We start from the raw sequence: 18,716 nt of genomic DNA, 5'->3' as shown, positions 1-18,716 counted from the left end.
TTGAAATGATCTATAGCGATGATATTAGAGTTCCATTAAAATTTACTGTTGGAATATTGCGTGGAATTCTGGTCTCCTTCCTATCGGAAAGATGTTGTGAAACTTGAAAGAGTTCAGAAAAGATTTACAAGGATATTGCCAGGGTTGGAGGATTTGAGCTATAGGGAGAGGCTGAACAGGCTGGGGCTGTTTTCCCTTGAGCGTCGGAGGCTGAGGGGTGACCTTATAGAGGTTTATAAAATTATGAGGGGCATGGATAGGGTAAATAGGAAAAGTCTTTTCCCTGGGGTCATGGAGTCCAGAACTAGAGGGCATATGTTCAGGGTGAGAGGGGAAAGATATAAAAGAGACCTAGGGTGCAACTTTTCACACAGAGGGTGGTACATGTATGGAATGAGCTGCCAGAGGAAGTGGTGGAGGCTGGTACAATTACAGCATTTAAGAGGCATTTGGATGGGTATATGAATAGGAAGGGTTTGGGGGGATATGGGCGGGGTGCTGGCAGGTGGGACTAGATTGGGTTGGGATATCTGGTCGGCATTGACGGGTTGCACCGAAGGGTCTGTTTCCATGCTGTACATCTCTATGACTAGGGAGAAGTCCTTGAAACAAATAATTAAATCCTCAGTGTTGGATTACATGTCCATGTTTCTAGAAAGAATCACTGGAGCATGTAGGGTAGCACAAGACCAATTGAAAATTTCACAAATAAGAGAATGTGCAGACAAATATTCAACAGCAGGACTTTGATCAGCTGGGAAAGTGGACCGAGAAATGGCAATGGAGTTTGATGTAGATAAGTGTGAGGTCTTGCATTTTGGAAAGTCAAATTAAGATAGAAGTTTCATAGTGAATGGTTGGGTCTTAAGGTGTGCCGTGGAACAGAGAGACCTTACAGTTCAGGTGCATGGTTGTCTGAAAATGGAGTCACATGTAGACAGGGCAGTGAAGAAGGCTTTTGGCACACTGATCTTCATCAGTCAGGGCATTGAGTATAGAAGTTGGGAAGTTATGTTGCAGTTGTACAGGACACAAGTGAGGCTACACTTGGAGTATTATGCTCAGTTTTAGTCACCTTGCTATAGGAAGGATGTTATTAAACTGGGAAGAATGCTGAAGAAATTTAAAACGATGTTGCTAGAACTCAAAGATCTGAGTTGCAGGGATACATTGGACAGGCTAGGACCTTTTCCTTTTGAGGGTAGTTGACTGACGGGGGGGGTTTTTTAGAAGTGTATAAGATTATGAGAGGCATAGAAAGAGTGAATGTACCCAGTCTTTCGTGCCAAGGTTGGGGAATCAGGGACTGGAGGGCATCAGTTTAAGCTTAGAGGGAAAAGAATAATCGAGAACCTGAGGGGCAACTTTTTTACACAGAAGGTAGTACGCATATGGAAACAGCTGCCAGTGCAAGTAGTTAAGGCGGGTATGTTAACAGCATTTATAAAGCATTTGGACAAATATATGAATAGGAAAGGCTTCTAAGGATATGGATCAAGTTTAAGGAAATGGGGTTAGCGTAGATGGACATTTTGGTCAGCATGGACCAGTTTGGGTCGAAAGGCCTGTCTCTGCGCTGTAGGGCTCTGTGACTGTATAAGAGTATGAAGTATTGGTATTATTGCCTTTGCGAGGTGAACATCTGAAAGTAAAGTTCAGTGAGCTATACTGTTACGACACAGGGAGAACAAGTCAGACCAAATCAGACTCACTAACATCGGATTCACAACACAGCAGAATTTAAGCATTCGATGACCCTCAAAATTGCCCTCTTATCCCTAACCAGACTTTAAAAATAACAGATACCAGAACCAAACATCTATCTTAAACCAAAATTAACAATTTACTATTAATACTGTAACTTTAGGCAAATCCAAACAACAAGATAATCTAATTAATGTCTGTGATTTAAACCCAATCTTCTTTAGTCATAACCATTACTTTCATACACAGACTGTCAGTTAAGGGATAAGTTAAAAAGAAAATAGAGGTTGTAATTTGCTAGTTCAATAACTACCTCAACGATCGGTACCATCAAAGAACTTTTGAACAATTCATTATATTATTGCCATACTGGTTGAATTCCAAAGCCACCAGTCAACATAAACAGCTTCCACCAATTCCAAGCAATATTCACTTGTTTCTTATAAACTGGGATTCTTTTCTCAGAAAGTTCACAGTTCATGTTATTACATCTGGTTTTTCAACCCTACGAGAGTCATTCTGCCTCAAAACCATGCTTTGTATGTTGCCTGTATTGAAAACATCAGCACAATCTGTATCTGTCTCATTCCTTCCACCCGGTGCCTCGGAACTGAGTGCAGTCCAGGTATAATGCAGACAAAAATCTGCCTTTGATTTTGGGGAAACACCAATCCAAAATTCACAATGAGTGTTACCAAGGAATATATATCCTGATGAGACTCACCTAAAGCTGCAGCAAAAACCAGGCAGTACAAATATGCAACAGCTTTTGTGTTGTACATTGTATTTCTCCTTTTTAAAATTGGATTGGAAACAAGACTTGGAGCAGCAAAATGAAATACGAATTAAATTAGTTGAAGTTATAATGTCAGAGGTTTTTCAGCTGTCTCCAGGTAAAGGCAAACCTAATCCAAAAGGCGAATCAACCATCCACTGCACGATAGTGAAGAAAGTGTCAGAGCAAATTGAAATGCATGTTGCTTACACTTTCCAATAGTGACCTTTGTAACTGTAGTTAAGTACAGTAAATTAGACCAAGCCCATACATTCCCTGAGAATATAGCATCCCCCAACTAATCTCAGTGAGAAAAAAGAACAAACCTTGTAAAGTGAAAGTCTTCAGTTTTTCAGCAGCAAAGCCAATGATTATGTTTTCTTTATTGTTCACTTGTGGGAACATGGGCCCTATCCTTAGCTGCCCTTGGACATGTAGTGTGCTGGGTCTTGTCAGAGAGCAGGTGACAGTCAGCCATATTGCTGTCCTCCTGGAGAGCAGATTTCCTTCCCTCAAGGACATCAGTGCACCAGATGCACTTTTCCTGACAACCAGTAATGGTTTTATGGTTATCAGTAGATTCTTAATTCCGGATTTGTTTTGTTTTTATTCATGGCAGGATTTGAACCCAGCTCCCCAGAACATTATTCTGGATTAGTGGTGCTGGAAGAGCACAGCAGTTCAGGCAGCATCCGAGGCGCAGTAAAATCCTGATGAAGGGCTTTTGCCCGAAACGTCGATTTTACTGCTCCTCACATGCTGCCTGAACTGCTGTGCTCTTCCAGCACCACTAATCCAGAATCTGGTTCCCAGCATCTGCAGTTATTGTTTTCCCCAGAACATTAGCTGAGTTTTGGATTTAATAGTCCAGTGATAGTACCACTCGGCCATCACTTCCTCTTTGTTATTACCTTTTAAAAAACATGTTTCTGGGATGTGGTGTCAAATATTAAGTTAAAATATTATTATTCTAGATTTTTATTGAAAACATATGTCACCCTCTATCGCAGGATTGGAACCCAAGCCCATGGAACATTAACTTGGGCCTCTGTATTATTTATCCAGTGATATGAATAGCATACCACTGCTTCACATGTGTCATGTGTCTTGAGGAGAGAATTATACTAAAATTGACAATCACAAGACATTGTCTTCCTTTACAATATCCTAGCACCTTTGAGAATTTCAAATGATCATTATGTTTATATACCACTCTGAGATAGCAGGAGTAGACCATTCTGCCCTTTAAATCTGGTCAGTAGTTCTAGATTGTGGCTGAGAATCTAATTGAACCGTTGCCTTTGCTAGCCTGAAATAAGTCCACAGAAGCAGGTATTCTGTTATCTTTTCCAGTTCTTGATTCAGAGTCAGTACCAAAGTGTCAACAGCTTTGACATTTATCCTTTTTTTTCTTAGATTGAACAGAATCACTGACAGTCCTGTCTTTTTTTTCTTCTCTTATTTTCTGGCTCTCAGAGGAGGCGTGACACTTCTTTTTTCTACTTCTTTCTTTTTCTTTTTACCCCACACTACCGCCGAACTGCAGTAGTGCTTATTTTTCCCCAGCACCCATGTTGTGTGTGTGCAGGTGTGAGACACAGTGAAAGACACAAGGTTCTCGAACCTTTATTCAGTTTCCACCACCAGGAAGATAGAAAACACCCGAGTGGCCAGCGACAAGAGTGCCCTTCACAAAGAGCAATGATGTGTAATCAAACAGTGAAGGGGAGGGTAAGGACTAAATCAAAATAGAGTTGGAGGGGGAAATGATGCACTCCACTCCCTGCGGCACCCACCTCTCCCTGAACAATTCCAGGGTGTTGGTGGACACCGCGTGCTCCTTCTCCAAGGACACCTGGGCTCTAACGTAACCCCGGAAGAGGGGCAGGCAGTCGGCCCTAACGACCCCCTCCACGGCCCGCTGCCTGGACTTTTTTACGGCCACTTTGGCCAGGCCCAGGAGCAGACCCACGAGGAGGTCTTCAGACCTGCCCTCCCTCCTCTGTACCGGGTGCCCGAAGATCAGGAGCGTGGGACTGAAGTGCAACCAAAAGCAGAGGAGGAGGTTTTTAAGAAAGTTAAAAAGGGAGTGCAAACACCCACACCCAATATATACATGGTCCACGGACTCCACAGCGCCACAGAACAATCCTTTTATTACGTTAGCCAGGGTTATTTGATTGGATCAGATTAACAGCACCAATCAGAGAACTTATATTCTGTGAGGTTTAGCTTGCTGATCTCATTACAATCACTTCACCTCCCCACCTCCTGCGTCCATAGCTCAGTCCCTTTTCTAGCACCTGGTCCAGTTTGTCTGCCTCAGCTTCGGATACAGGTGGTGTGTAACATGTGGGAGGTCGTCTCTTATGCCAGGACGGCACAGTAGAACTTCACTCTCTACTTGCAGCAGCAAAGGTGTCGAGGTGGCTACAATCGTCATGTTCATCTCTGATTCTGAGAACCCACCAAAATTTGATAGATTGGATGAATTTTCTGGTTCAGGCAGCATTTCCAATTGTTCTGAGGTGCAGGACAAGGTTTGCTCCTGTACCATTTGTGAATAAGCTACTTTTATGTAGTCCACACGCTTGTTCAGGACTATTGCACCTACCTGGATTTTATACATCACTGGGCCCGACCTCATACCTACCATGCCTCTTATCCATGTGGGACTATTTGTGTGATTCTTACACCAAACTTCGTCCCCTGTATCAAACTGCCTCTCTCACTTGGCAGAGTCTCATGTCCTGCATTGGAATTCCTGATGCTGTTTCACCAGGTGTGGAAGATCTGAAAAAGCAAAGACTGATTAGGGATAGTCCACATTGATTTGTGCATGGGACATCATGTCTCACAAACTACGATTGAATTTTTTTGAAGAAGTAACAAAGGTGGATGTGATCTATATGGACTTCAGTAAGGCGTTTGATAAGGTTCCTCATAGGCAACTGCTTAGCAAAGTTAGACCTCATGGAATACAGGGAGAAGTACCATTTGCATACAGAACTGGCTCAAAGGTAGAAGACAGAGGGTGGTGGTGGAGGGTTGTTTTTCCGACTGGAGGCCTCTGACCAGTAGTGTGCCACAAGGATCGACGCTGGGTCCACTACTTTTCGTCATTTATATAATTGACTTGGATGTCAACATAAGAGGTATAGTTAGTGAATTTGCAGATGATACCAAAATTGAACAGCTGAAGAAGGTTACCTCAGATTACAATGGGATCTTGATCAGATGGGCCAATGGGCTGAGGAGTGGCAGATGGAGTTTAATTCAGATAAATGCAAGGTGCTGCGTTTTGGGAAAGCAAATCAGAGCAGGACTTATACACTTAGTGGTAAGATCCTAGGGAGTGTTGCTGAACAAAGAGACCTTGAAATGCAGGTTCATAGTTCCTTGAAAGTAAGAGACGCAGGTAGATAGGATAGTGAAGAAGGCATTGGTATGTTTTCCTTTATTGGTCAGAGCATTGAGTATAGGGGTTGGGAGGTCATGTTGCAGCTGTACAGGACATTGGTTAGGCCACTTTTGGAATACTGTGTGTATTTCTGGTCTCTTTCCTATTGGAAGGATGTTGTGAAACTTGAAAGGGCTCAGAAAAGATTTACAAGGATGTTGCCAGGGTTGGAGGATTTGAGATGTTGGGAGAAGCTGAATAAGCTGGGGCTGTTTTCCCTGGAGCATCAGAGCTTAGAGCTGTTTATAAAATCATGAGGTGCATAGATAGAATAAATAGACAAAGTCTTTTCCCTGGGGTGGGGGATTCCAGAACTTGAGAGTGAGAGGAGAAAGATATAAAAGGGACCTAAGGAGCAAGATTTTCAGGCAGAGTGTGATGCATGTATGGAATGAGCTGCCAGAGGAAGTGATGGAGCCTGGTACAATTGCAGCATTTAAGAGGCACCTGGATAGGTATATAAATAGGAAGGTTTAGAGGGATATGGTCCAAGTGCTGGCAAATGGGACTAAATTAGGTTAGGATATCTGGTCAGCATGGCTGAGTTGGACCAAAGGGTGTGTTTCTGTGCTGTCCTTTTCTATGACTCTATGTCCAGACAAACTGGTGGGAGTCTTCTACTCATTAGCCCCTCTGCCAGTGCTATCCCTGTAGTTGCATATGGGGGTGTTCATGTAATCAAATATGAATTGTGACAACTTGGTATCTAGCAAGGCTATAGGCTGTTTCTTCAAGCCAGCCTTCAAAGGTTGCACTGCCCTTTAAGCAAACCAAGTAGACATTTGCATACTGTGATTTTCGCAGATTTTTGTCCATAATGGTGTGATTGCCAATCCTTCATTTTCTATTGGGATGTATTTACGCTCTGCATTAGCCAAAGTCCTGGATGCATACACTATTGGGTGTTCCTCTCCATTGGACCACCTATGAGCTAATATTAGAGTGGTGCTGGAAATGCACAGCAGGTCAGGCAGCATCGGAGGAGCAGGAGAATCGACATGTCGGGCAGGTGCCCTTTCTGATGAAGGGCTCCTGCCTGAAATGTCGATTTTCCTGTTCCTCCGATGTTGCCTGACCTGCTGCGCATTTCCAGCATCACTCTAATCTTGACTCTAATCTCCAGCATCTACAGTCCTCACTTTCGCCCATGAGCTAATATTAACCCGATGCAGTACAGCAAGGCATTGCATGTCAATAGCAGATCTTTCTTGGGATCAAAGTGTGTTCACCCCTTAGCTGATGACATCTATTTCTTTACTTCATTGAAGACCATGCTTGTCAATGGGAACATTTCTAAGGCTGATGCTTTTTTAGGAATGGAAGGAAAGTGTCAGTATGAATGCCAGGTTATGTAGGAAAACCAAACCATTTGGCTTCAAAATCAGTATGACTGGTGCCGCCCATTCTGCAAATTGGACTGGTTTGATGATTCCTTTGCTTTCCTCTTTTCTCATTTACTTGGTTTGTACTTAACTCCGGCAAAGAGCTTGGTCACGGTGACAGCATCGACAGTGGCAACTGAGCCCAGTGCAGACTCGAGTGGGCCCAACATGGACTTGTGGGAGAAAATTCCAATAAAATGGCAGCAGAGAAGTTGGCGGTGAGGCAAGCACAGATCCTGATTTTGGCATCGGTGGCTGCTACACTGGTAGACCCCACTGGCAAAACATGGCACCTGATAATCAGCGATTTAAACATTGGTTGGCCTTTGGCACTGACGGTGTCAAATCAGGGCCACATTTGCAGAGAAGGAGGCATCTGCAGTGCGTCAGAATCAGGGATGTTGGGCTTCAGCTGCAGCAATGCGGTAGGCCTGAATTGATACTCCTGAAGTCGACTGTGATGCGGGGTCATTGCTGGATCCAGAGCCTGTTGTAGAGACCCCTTCAATGTTAAATGGAGCATAAGAAGGGAGGGTGATAAACTCTGTTTTTACTTATATTTAAGTCTTATATTTTAATTTCAGTCTTTTATCTTAATCTCTGCTGTTAATCAAAATGGCACCAGAGCATTGTAACATGTTACACTTTTCATTGCGTTTATTCGTTAAATACAACCAACAATAAATCATTCAACTCAAGCTCCAGTTCTCACATCTTTTGTGATAGATTCTATCACTTTCCCTATGACTGACATTAGATAATCAATGGGTAATAAACTTACTCATTGTCTCTATCCTTCCTTTCTTAAATAACGGGGTTTCTTTTGCAAAATCCTTTCTGTAGACAACGTTCCAGAACTAGAGAATATTTAACGGCGATCACCAGTGAATCCACTATCTCTATAGCCACTCTTTCAACATTTTAGAACATAGATCATCAGGTTCTTAGTTATTGTTCATCTTTCATCCCATTCATTTGTCCACGCTACCTTTGTTCACTCGTACTACTTTCTTTCAGTTCCCCATTCTCACTAGTGTACTGGATCTCTCTTATTTCTGGGAGTTTTGTTGTATCTTCTTCTGAGTATTCAGTAAAGTTTCAATGAGATCTCCCTCATCTTTCTAAATCCTATTGGATTCAGACCCAGAGTCCTCAATCACTTCTCATATGGCAAGCCCTTCATCATCCCTGGGATCATGCTTGCTAGCCTCCCCTGGATCTCTCCCTACCCCAGTACACCCTTTCTTAGATTTGGGGACCGAAACTGCTCACAATATTCCAAATTTGATCTAAACAGAGCCGTATACAGCCGCAGAATTACAGTTCTGCTCTTGTATTCTAGCCCTCTTGGAATGAATGCAGACATTATATTGGCTTTCTGAGCTACCAACTGAACCTGAATGTTGATCTGAAGAAAATTCTGAACAGGACCCCTAAGTCCCATTGTGCTTCAGATTTCTGAAATCTTCCCTCATTTAGAAAATAGTCTATACCTCTATTCTTCCGACCAAAGTGCATAGCCTCACACTTTCCCACATTGTATTCCATCTGCTACTTCTTTGCCACTTTTGCAACCTCCTTGCTTCCTCAATATTGCCTGTCACTCCATCTATCATTTCATGCCCTCAGTTCCTTCATTCAGTTTGTTAATGTATGATGTGAATAGTTGTAGTCCCAACACTGATCCTTGCCAAACTCCACTCGTCACTGGCTACCGTCCTGAAAAAGCCCCCTTTAATCTCAATCTCTGCCTTCTGCCAGTCAGCTGATCCTCTATCCATGCCAGTACCTTACCCCAAGCATCATGCGCTCTTGTTTAATTTATCAGCCTCCTGTGTGACAGTTTGTCAAAGGTCTTCTGGAAATTCAGACAGATCACGTCCAGTGGCTCTGGTTTACCTAACTTCCTTGTTACCTTTGTGAGAAATGGGGAAGTGTGTTGTTTTCGCAGATGTAGCAAAAAGGGTCGTGATAATAAGCTTAAGCATCGTGCTGACAAACCAGTATAGAGGGCAGCTGCAGGCAAAGATCAGATTAGCAAACTTCTGGGAAAAACAAGTTTGTGCAGGCAGCAAAGCAGAACAATAGAAAACACGAGCACAGCAAGGGTTAATATCGTTACAAAACGGTTGCAGCTAATGGCCCAAGGAGATAGAAGTAGAATCTAATCAAGATAAGGAGAAGTCACATAGGGGCAGTCAGGTCACAAGTTAGGCAGAGAACTAGGGTGATTGGGTAATGTAGGAGTCGAGAGAGGTGACTTCACGCAGCTCAAAGGTAAAACTATATACTTGTTTCAATGCTCATTGCTCATTTGCTTTAGCATTTGACGCCCTTTCTTGCAAGATCGTAAAATAAATTGTCTTGTTTCCAGTTTTGGTGGTCTTGGCTAATTTTTTTAAGTTTGTTTCTAACACCTTCTCAAAGAATTCTAGCAAATTTGTCAGGCATGACCTTCCCTTGACAAAGCTATGCTGTCTGAGCCCTGTTTTCCCATGCACTTCCAAGTACTCTGCAATTTCACCCTTCATGATGGACTCTAACATCTTACTAATGACCAACGTCAAGCTATAATTTCCTGTATTCTGCTTCCTGTCCTTCTTAAATGGGACTGGTACATTAGCTATTTTGTAGATCTCCAGGATCTTTCCTGATTCCATTGATTCCTGAAATGTCGCCACCAATGTTTCCACAATCTCCTCAGCCATCTTTTTCAAAACACTGGGATATAGTCCATCTGGCCAGGCTGATTTATCCACTTTCAGACCTTTCAGCTTCCCCAGCATCTGCTCCTTAATAATGGCCACTACACTCACCTCTGCCCCTGACTCTCTTGAGGTTTTGGTACTCTACTGGTGCTTTCCATTGTGGAGATGGAAACAGAATACCTTTTTGAATTCCTCTGCAATTCTTTGGTCCCCATTACTACTTCTCCAGCCTCATTTTCCAGCAGTCTAGTGCACAATCTCTGCAAATATCTTTGAATGTTCGGTCCCTGGCCTTGCTAACCCTACTGCCACATCTCTGTAATGGCATTTATATCATACTGATTTACTACTATTTATGCCATTAATTCACCTAACTTGTAGTGAATGCTACATGTATTCAAATATGATTTGGAAATGCCTATGTTGGACTGGGGTGTACAATGTTAAAAATCACGCAACACCAGGTTATAGTCCAACAGGTTTAATTGGAAGCACCAGCTTTCGGAGCGCTGCTCCATCAGGTGGTTGTGGAGTACACAATTGTAAGACACAGAACTTATAGCAAAAGTTTACGGTGTGATGTAACTGAAATTATACATTGAAAAATACCTTGATTGTCTGTTGAGTCTTTCATCTGTTCGAATACTTGCAGAGTTACATTGTACTTTGCTCAAAAACTGCATGAATCTATGTAAGACTCTGTTATCTCACTTTTTAGATTAGAATTAGTCTAAACACCATGGCACAGGCAGAGAGCACAGGGGGCTAACACCTTCAACATATTGTCTAGCTAACACCAATTGTTACAGTTAACCTGAGAATGCAACTTTTAAAACAAAGTTTTGTCATTTACATATGAAAGAAGTGAAACATTCAGGGGATTCAAATAGATGGAAAACTCAACAAACAATCATGGTATTTTTCAATGTATAATTTCAGTTACATCACGCTGTAAACATTTGCTTTAAATTCTGTGTCTTACAATTGTGTGCTCCACAACCACCTGAGGAAGGAGCGTCGCTCCGAAAGCTAGTGTGCTTCCAATTAAACCGGTTGGACTATAGCCTGGTGTTGTGTGATTTTTAACTGTATTCAAATAGATTGTCATTATCTCTGACTTTTAACAGTATTCCATATTATAACTTGATTGAAACTTGTTTTTCTACCTTTCACTTTGATTGACAACTTTTCTACTTCCCATAACTAGTTTTGTTTATCTCTTACCTGAAATCCCTCTCAGGCTTCCATATCCCTGCAAGACTAGCTGAAATTCTCCCTAATAGCATTCGCAAATCTACTCACAAGGAAATTAGTCCCGGGCCTGCAAAGATGTGCCCTGTCTTGTTTGTACAGATCCCACCTGCCCCAGAACTGATCCTAATACTACAACTTCCCTCCTACACCATTTCTCCAGATGTGAAAGGCCTCTTCTGTGCTGTAAGACTCCATGACTCTGTGTGTTTCTTTGCTTGATTGTCCAATTTCTATTCTGACCAGAATGTGCTACTGGGAATAATCCTGAGACTATAGAAGTCCTGCTTTTTAGTCTCTTCTGAGATCCCAAGAATCTGCTTGCAAGACCTTTGCTGCTTTCTGCCTGTATCATTGAGGCCAGTGTCGATCATGACCTCTGGCTGTTTATCCTCCTCTGAAAGAATGTCGTGTTTCTAACAATCAGACATAAACCAGAGTGAATATCCTGAAGGGGGGAAAGTGAGGACTGCAGATGCTGGAGATCAGAGCTGAAAAATGTGTTGCTGGAAAAACGCAGCAGGTCAGGCAGCATCCAAGGAGCAGGAGAATTGACGTTTCGGGCATGAGCCCTTCTTCAGCCCTCCTGAAGAAGGGCTCATGCCCGAAACGTCACTTCTCCTGCTCCTTGGATGCTGCCTGACCTGCTGCGCTTTTCCAGCAACACATTTTTCAGCTCTGAATATTCTGAAGCAATGACTTGGATTTATTTATATAATCATGAGTAGCAGATGTTTGATTCAAGTAAGTTTTGCACCACAGAGAGGCCAATATAGAATTAGCCATCATTACTCCTGAGGAAGATCTGATCTAGTTGATGTGGGGAAATAACATGGGCATGGTATAATCCATTTTCCTGAAGTTTTTATGGATCTTGATACAAATACAATTTGCATTTTGAATGGAAAACCCTTCATGGCCTCACCTTTTCCTGTGCCTTTTATTTCCTCTAGCCATCCAATCCTCTGAGAGCCCTGATGTCCTACAATTCTTGTCCAACTCCTTTCTTTAACCTTCTGCATGTCCATCATGGAGATGCCTCTGCAATGGTGGTCTTTAGGTAACTTCAGAATCTGGGTGCAATGATGACAAAGCATCTGCAATATATTTGCATGTCAGATATGGAGAAGAACTTGGTAATGATGGTGTTGCTATGAGGTTGTACTTCAGGCTATTTTTATGGCTCCAACCAGTGGAGAGTTTTCCCCCTGATATCCATTGATCCAGTTTTGATCAGGCTCCTTAATGCCACACTCAGTCAAATGCTGCCTTGATGTCAATGGCTATCACTCTCGCCTTACCCGTAAAATTTTCAGTTCCCTTGTCCATTTTTGGTCCAAAGCCTGTAAAAATGCCAGGAGCTGAATGGTCCTGGCAGAATCCAAACTGAGCACCTGTGGGCAGGCTATTCCATTGAAAGTGGTACCTGATACCACTGATGATGAGCCCTTGAGTTCGAGGTTTGGTTTGCCCTTTCCTCATGGATCAGTCATACCTGAGCAATTTTCCTCATTGGCAGGTTGACAACTTTTGTAGGTGTACTGGAACAGCTTGGCCAGCTGAGTAGCCAGTTCTGGAGCACAGCTATTCAGTGCTATTGCGAAGGGCTTATAGCACTCTAGCTGTTCCTTGATAGTATGTGGAGTAAAGTAAGTTGGCTGAAGATTGGTAACTGTGCTGCTGGGGACCTGAAGAGGAGATTTACAATAAGGTACTGTCCCAGGCCCAACCATCTACAGTTGCTTCATCAATGACCTTTCTTCTGTCATAAGGTCAGAAGTGGGGATGTACACTGATGATTACACAATGTGTAGTACCTTTAGCAACTCCTCAGATATTGAAGCAGTCCAGGACCAAATGGAAAAGATTTGGACACGATTCAGGCTTGTGCTGATAAATGGTATGTAATATATTTTGAATGCACCATTTAAGTTCAGGGTATGATACTTGTGTGATGAGTTCCTATATGATCTCAATGTTATGTCTTCTGTTGTCAAAGCTGAATATGCTATTGTTTCTTCCATTGACTTAATCAATGCCAGTTGGTATATCCAGTTTCATTCCTTTTTTAAGGCTCAGGAATAATTTGATACAGTTAAGTAGCTTGATAGGCCATTTCAGTCAACACTTTGCTGTGGATTTGGACAGCAGATTTCCTTCCTTAACAGCATTAGTGATCTCGGTGGGTTTTTACAAAATTGACCGTGAGTTTATGGTCGTCATTAATTTTAATTATAGATTTTCTTCTTTTAATTGAATGCAAGTGCTATCATCTGCTGTGATGGGCTTAGAACATTAATCCTGGGAATTACTTGGGTCTCTGGATTACTAGCCCAGCAACAATACTACTACACTATCACCTCCCCTCCAGTGTTATTACTTGTAATCACTTGAAAGTGCAAATGTTACGTTAGTTTAATATCAATCGACTGGGGTTTGTGATTATTAAGGTGAGTTTGCTATCCCTGAACCACATTCTGTCCTAATGAGGGTCTAGTGCCATCTTGGAGCTATGGAACATTGTACCTGGCAATGGCTTTTCCACCACTTTTGAAGAAAGCTGTGAAGAAAGGTGTGTGTAATACAGTTTGTATCAGATCCAACAAGTTACAGAAGAGGCTGAAAATATGAAATTTCCTCACTGTTCCTTGTGAACATGTAAAGAATTTATTATTATTGCACTCCTTGTGAATCTATTTCAGTCAAAGTCCACTTTGTTTATGTTGCTGATAACTTGAGAAATGACAACGATGATGCATCTTCAAGTTTCAGTTCAAAGCCATAAAGATTATACATTCTACGTCAATAATATTTTTTATCAGGAGAACATTGATCTCTTTCTCATCTCAATGACTACCATTATCTCATTTCCAAGCAGATCTCTGTATAAAATAGAGGTGTGATGTTTAACTACATGAGATACAAAGGGGAAGAGGCCATATGGGACCATAAATTTGCTCTACTGTTAGCGTTGTGTTTTAGTCTCAAATCCATTTTCCTTACTAGCTCCTTTATTTCCTTCAAGCCCAAAAATGTATTCATCTTAGTTTCGAATATATTCAATGTCTAAGAATCCACATTGTTCTCGGATAACAAATCCTAAGTCCTCCGACAAATCCTAAGTCCTCCGAATAGAAATTTCTTCTCAGTGTAGAATGGCAACATGTTTTCCTGGGACCATACCCTGGAACTTCAAACTTTCCAGCCATGGGGGAAACAAGTTCTCAGCATCTATCCTTCCAAGCATTCTCAGAATATTCTATGTTTCAATTATGTCACCTCTCAATCTTCTCATTCCCAGAGCGCATCAGTCCATTCCTCTTGATCTTTCCTCATTGAAGTGTTATAGCTGAGATATGTGTCTGGTGGTACATGAGGGTAAGATTTTTGTTTTGCCATTAGTGTTTCCTACTCAGTTTGGATCATGCATCTGCCCTTTCACTACTATGTCCTCCAATACCAACAATGCCAAGCCATTTTCTGATATTCAGGTCGGTCTTAACAAAAACCGTCCATAGCCTTGTAACAGTATCTCTTGCCCCACTTAACAAACGTTTGTTCTCCAGGCTACCAGCTGCCATAATGTCAGTCACTTTTGACTGAATGCTCAAAGCATACATTAATTCTGTTGATTCAATTGGAAGTTCAAAGACTGTAGAACAATGCAACTTTGACCAACTTTCATCCCTTAACAAACGCCAAGTAAAAGACCACCTGTTGTTATATTCATGTGACCTCGTCTGGAATGTTGCTCTGGCAGTTTCTAGTTAACTTCATCTCTTAACATCTTCCTTCTTCCACTGTTTTGTTTTGTCTTTATTTTCCACTGGAAACCTTTTGATTTGGCACAATCCTGAAGTCGTTCTTAATTATCAAGCACTACACATCAAAGTTACACTGAATTCCAAAAGCTGTATTTTACTCTAATCTGATTAGAATGTTACTCATGTCTTGTTATGTGGCTTGATGAATGATTCTTCATGTCCTTCTAAGGTCCATTTGAATACAATAAATCAAACTTTGAGCAAGTGTATTGCAGGAAGATTAGGTAACTAAGGCTGATGAGGGCGTCCTGGTGTGTTGGCTTTGTGTACCTTTGGAAGGCAGTAGAAGTCGCCTACACAAGAAGTACGTGGGATGAGGGTGCGTAGGGAACTCTGAAGGACTGGATCCAAAGTTCTGATCAGTGTGTTTAATTCATGGGTGTGTTCTTTGGTCGGATCAGCTGGTAGTTGCCTGTAGTGTTCCTGGTTGTTCAGTTGTTGGTACACTGATGAACTGGAACAGTCATCACAGGGATCGGTAGAGGAGCGACCAAAGAAGGTGTCAACATGGACCCCATCGAGGGCCACTGCCCTGGGCTTGACATGTATGCTCAAACCGTCAGGAAATATATAAATGCCAGATTCATCAGCCGTACCCACAAGGTGGAGCAAAACATCACCCGTTCACAACGCAATGCCATCCAGGCTCTCAAAACCAATGACAACATTGTCATCAAACCAGCAGATAAAGGAGGAGCCATTGTCATTCAGAATAGAACAGATTACTGCAAGGAAGTGTACCGACAACTGAACAACCAGGAACACTACAGGCAACTACTGGCCAATCCCACCAAAGAACACACCCATGAATTAAACACACTGATCAGAACTTTGGATCCAGTCCTTCAGAGTTCCCTACGCACCCTCATCCCACGTACTTCTTGTGTAGGCGACTTCTACTGCCTTTCAAAGGTACACAAAGCCAACACACCGGGACGTCCCATCATGTCGGGCAATGGGACCCTATGTGAGAATCTCTCTGGCTATGTGGAAGGCATCTTGAAACCTATTGTACAGAGGATCTCCAGCTTCTGTTGCGACACTACAGATTTCTTACAGAAACTCAGCACCCACGGACCAGTCGAACCGGGAACATTCCTTGACACAATGGACGTTTCCGCACTCTACATCAGCATCCCCCACAGTGATGGCATCGTGGCAACAGCCTCAGTACTCAACATCAACAACTGCCAATCTCCAAACACCAACTTACAACTCATCCACTTTATTCTTGACCACAATGTCTTCACCTTTGACAACCAGTTCTTCATCCAGACACATGGAACAGCCACGGGGACCAAGTTTTCACCCCAATATGCCAACATTTTTATGCACAGGTTTGAACAAGACTTCTTCTCTATGCAGGATCTCCAACCAACATTGTACACCAGGTACATTGATGACATTTTCTTCCTCTGGACCTATGGCGAGGAGTCACTGATAAAACTACACAGTGACATCAACAAGTTTCATCCCACCATCAAACCCACCATGACAACTCTCGACTATCTGTCTCATTCTTGGACATATGCGTCTCCATCAAGGATGGACACCTCAGCACCACACTCTACCCGCAAACCCACAGACAACCTCACAATGCTACACTTCTCCAGCTTCCACCCAAAACATATTAAAACAGCCATCCCCTATGGACAAGCCCTACACGTACACCAGATCTGCTCAGATGAGGAGGAACGTGACAGACACCTGGAAGTACTCAGGGATGCCCTCACAAGAATGCGGTACGATGCCCAATGCGTCGACTGCCAGTTCCGACGTGCCACAGCAAGGAACCGTAATGACCTCCTCAGGGACAGACACGTGCTGCAACCGACAGAGTACCCTTCGGTGTTCAGGATTTCCCAAGAGCTGAAAAATTACACCATGTTCTTCGTGCCCTGCAACACATTATCAATAAGGATGAGCACCTCACCAAGACCTTCCCCACACCTCCACTACTTGCCTTTAAACAATCGCCAAACCTCAAACAGATCATTGTTCGTAGCAAGCTGTCCAGCTCTCAGGACAACTCCATACAACCCTGTCACGGTAGGCGCTGCAAGACATGTCAGAATGTGGACATAGATACCACCATTACACGTGGGGACACCTCCCACCTTGTACATGGCAGTTACTCATGTGACTCAGCCAACGTTGTCTATCTTATACGTTACAGGCAAAGATGCCCAGGGGCATGGTACATTGGGGAAACCGAGCAAAGGCTACGACAACGGATGAATGGGTACCACACAACAATCAACAGACAGGAGTATTCCCTCCCAGTTGGGGAACACTTCAGTGGTCCAGGGCATTCAACCTCGGACCTTCGGGTGACCATCCTCCAAGGTGGACTTCGGGACAGGCAGCAGCGAAAAGTGGCCGAGCAGAGGCTTATAGCTAAGTTCGGTACCCATAGGGACGGCCTCAACCAGGACCTTGGGTTCACGTCACATTACAGGTGATCACCATTGCACTATACACACACACAGAGACACTCCTACACACACACACTCTCACACACACACAGGCACTCCTATACACACTTCCACGCGGACATACATATACACAGGCGCGCACACAGACATCCACACACACCCTTATAGGCACACACACTCCCACACTCACACATGCAACCCCTCACAGACTTAAGACACTCTGCACTCACTACACACACACACACACACACACATACACTTTCTCACACTCACAACCCCCACCTCAGACAGACACACACACACAGACAGACAGAGACCCACATGCACACATATATTTTGTGGGGTGAATTTGTACTTGCAGGGTTACATTGTACTTTGCTCAAAAACTGCATGCATTCATGTAGAACTCTGAGCTCAAAAACGGCATAAATTTATGTAAAACTCTGTTATCTCACTTTTTAGATTAGAATCAATCTAAACATCATGGCATAGACAGAGAACACAGGGGGCCAACACCTTCAACATATTGTCTAGGTATCACCATTGTTAACAGCTAACCTGAGAATGCAACTTTTTAAAAAAAGGTTTTGTGATTTACACATGAAAGAAGTGAAACTAGTACGGTATTCTAACAGATGAAAGGCTTAACAGACAATCAATTTTTCAATGTATAATTTAAGTTACATCACACTGTAAATTTTTGCTGTAAATTCTGTGTGTTAGGATTGAGCCCTCCACTACCACCTGATGCAGGAGTGATGCTCCGAAAGCTAGTGTGCTTCCAATTAAACCTGTTGGACTATAACCTGGTGTTGTGTGATTTTTAACTTTGTACACTCCAGTCCAACACCGGCATCTCCAAATCATTGATATTTGGAAGCTGCGTCCTACTGCTGCATCCCCACAACACAAAAAGGTGCCAACCTGGGTTCAGCTCAGTCAAGTCAGCATGAGGGATACCAAAGGTGGATTCAGCGCCAGGGATAAGGGAAGGAACCAGCCTGAAACCCCACACCTAATTACCATCAGGTATTCCATTGCAGGAATGCCCCTTCCCTTCACCCTTGACAAGTTAATTTGACACCCTATGAGACACACACAGTAATTGACCCCCACTTATCTTCACGCAAGCTTCCTGGCCTTAAGATCAAAACCAAATATAACAAATAATTAACTG

General features: G+C 42.8%; 1 protein-coding gene across 1 annotated transcript in view; it reads right to left on the bottom strand.

The window, feature by feature from the left end:
* LOC140492467 (uncharacterized) overlaps window positions 1–18,716 on the bottom strand; it is a 127,620-nt gene that overhangs the window by 76,113 nt on the left and 32,791 nt on the right. The window contains exons 4-5 of the mRNA XM_072591356.1: window positions 11,524–11,677; window positions 2,429–2,523 (exon numbers count right to left, since the gene is read on the bottom strand). Coding sequence (XP_072447457.1) covers window positions 2,429–2,523; window positions 11,524–11,677 — 249 coding nt within the window. The remainder of the gene's footprint in view (window positions 1–2,428; window positions 2,524–11,523; window positions 11,678–18,716) is intronic.

The sequence above is a fragment of the Chiloscyllium punctatum genome, chromosome 21 (assembly GCF_047496795.1).
Source record: "Chiloscyllium punctatum isolate Juve2018m chromosome 21, sChiPun1.3, whole genome shotgun sequence".
Taxonomy (NCBI): domain Eukaryota; kingdom Metazoa; phylum Chordata; class Chondrichthyes; order Orectolobiformes; family Hemiscylliidae; genus Chiloscyllium; species Chiloscyllium punctatum.
Note: the sequence above shows the minus strand (reverse complement) of the source record. Positions and strands in the feature narration are given on the sequence as shown.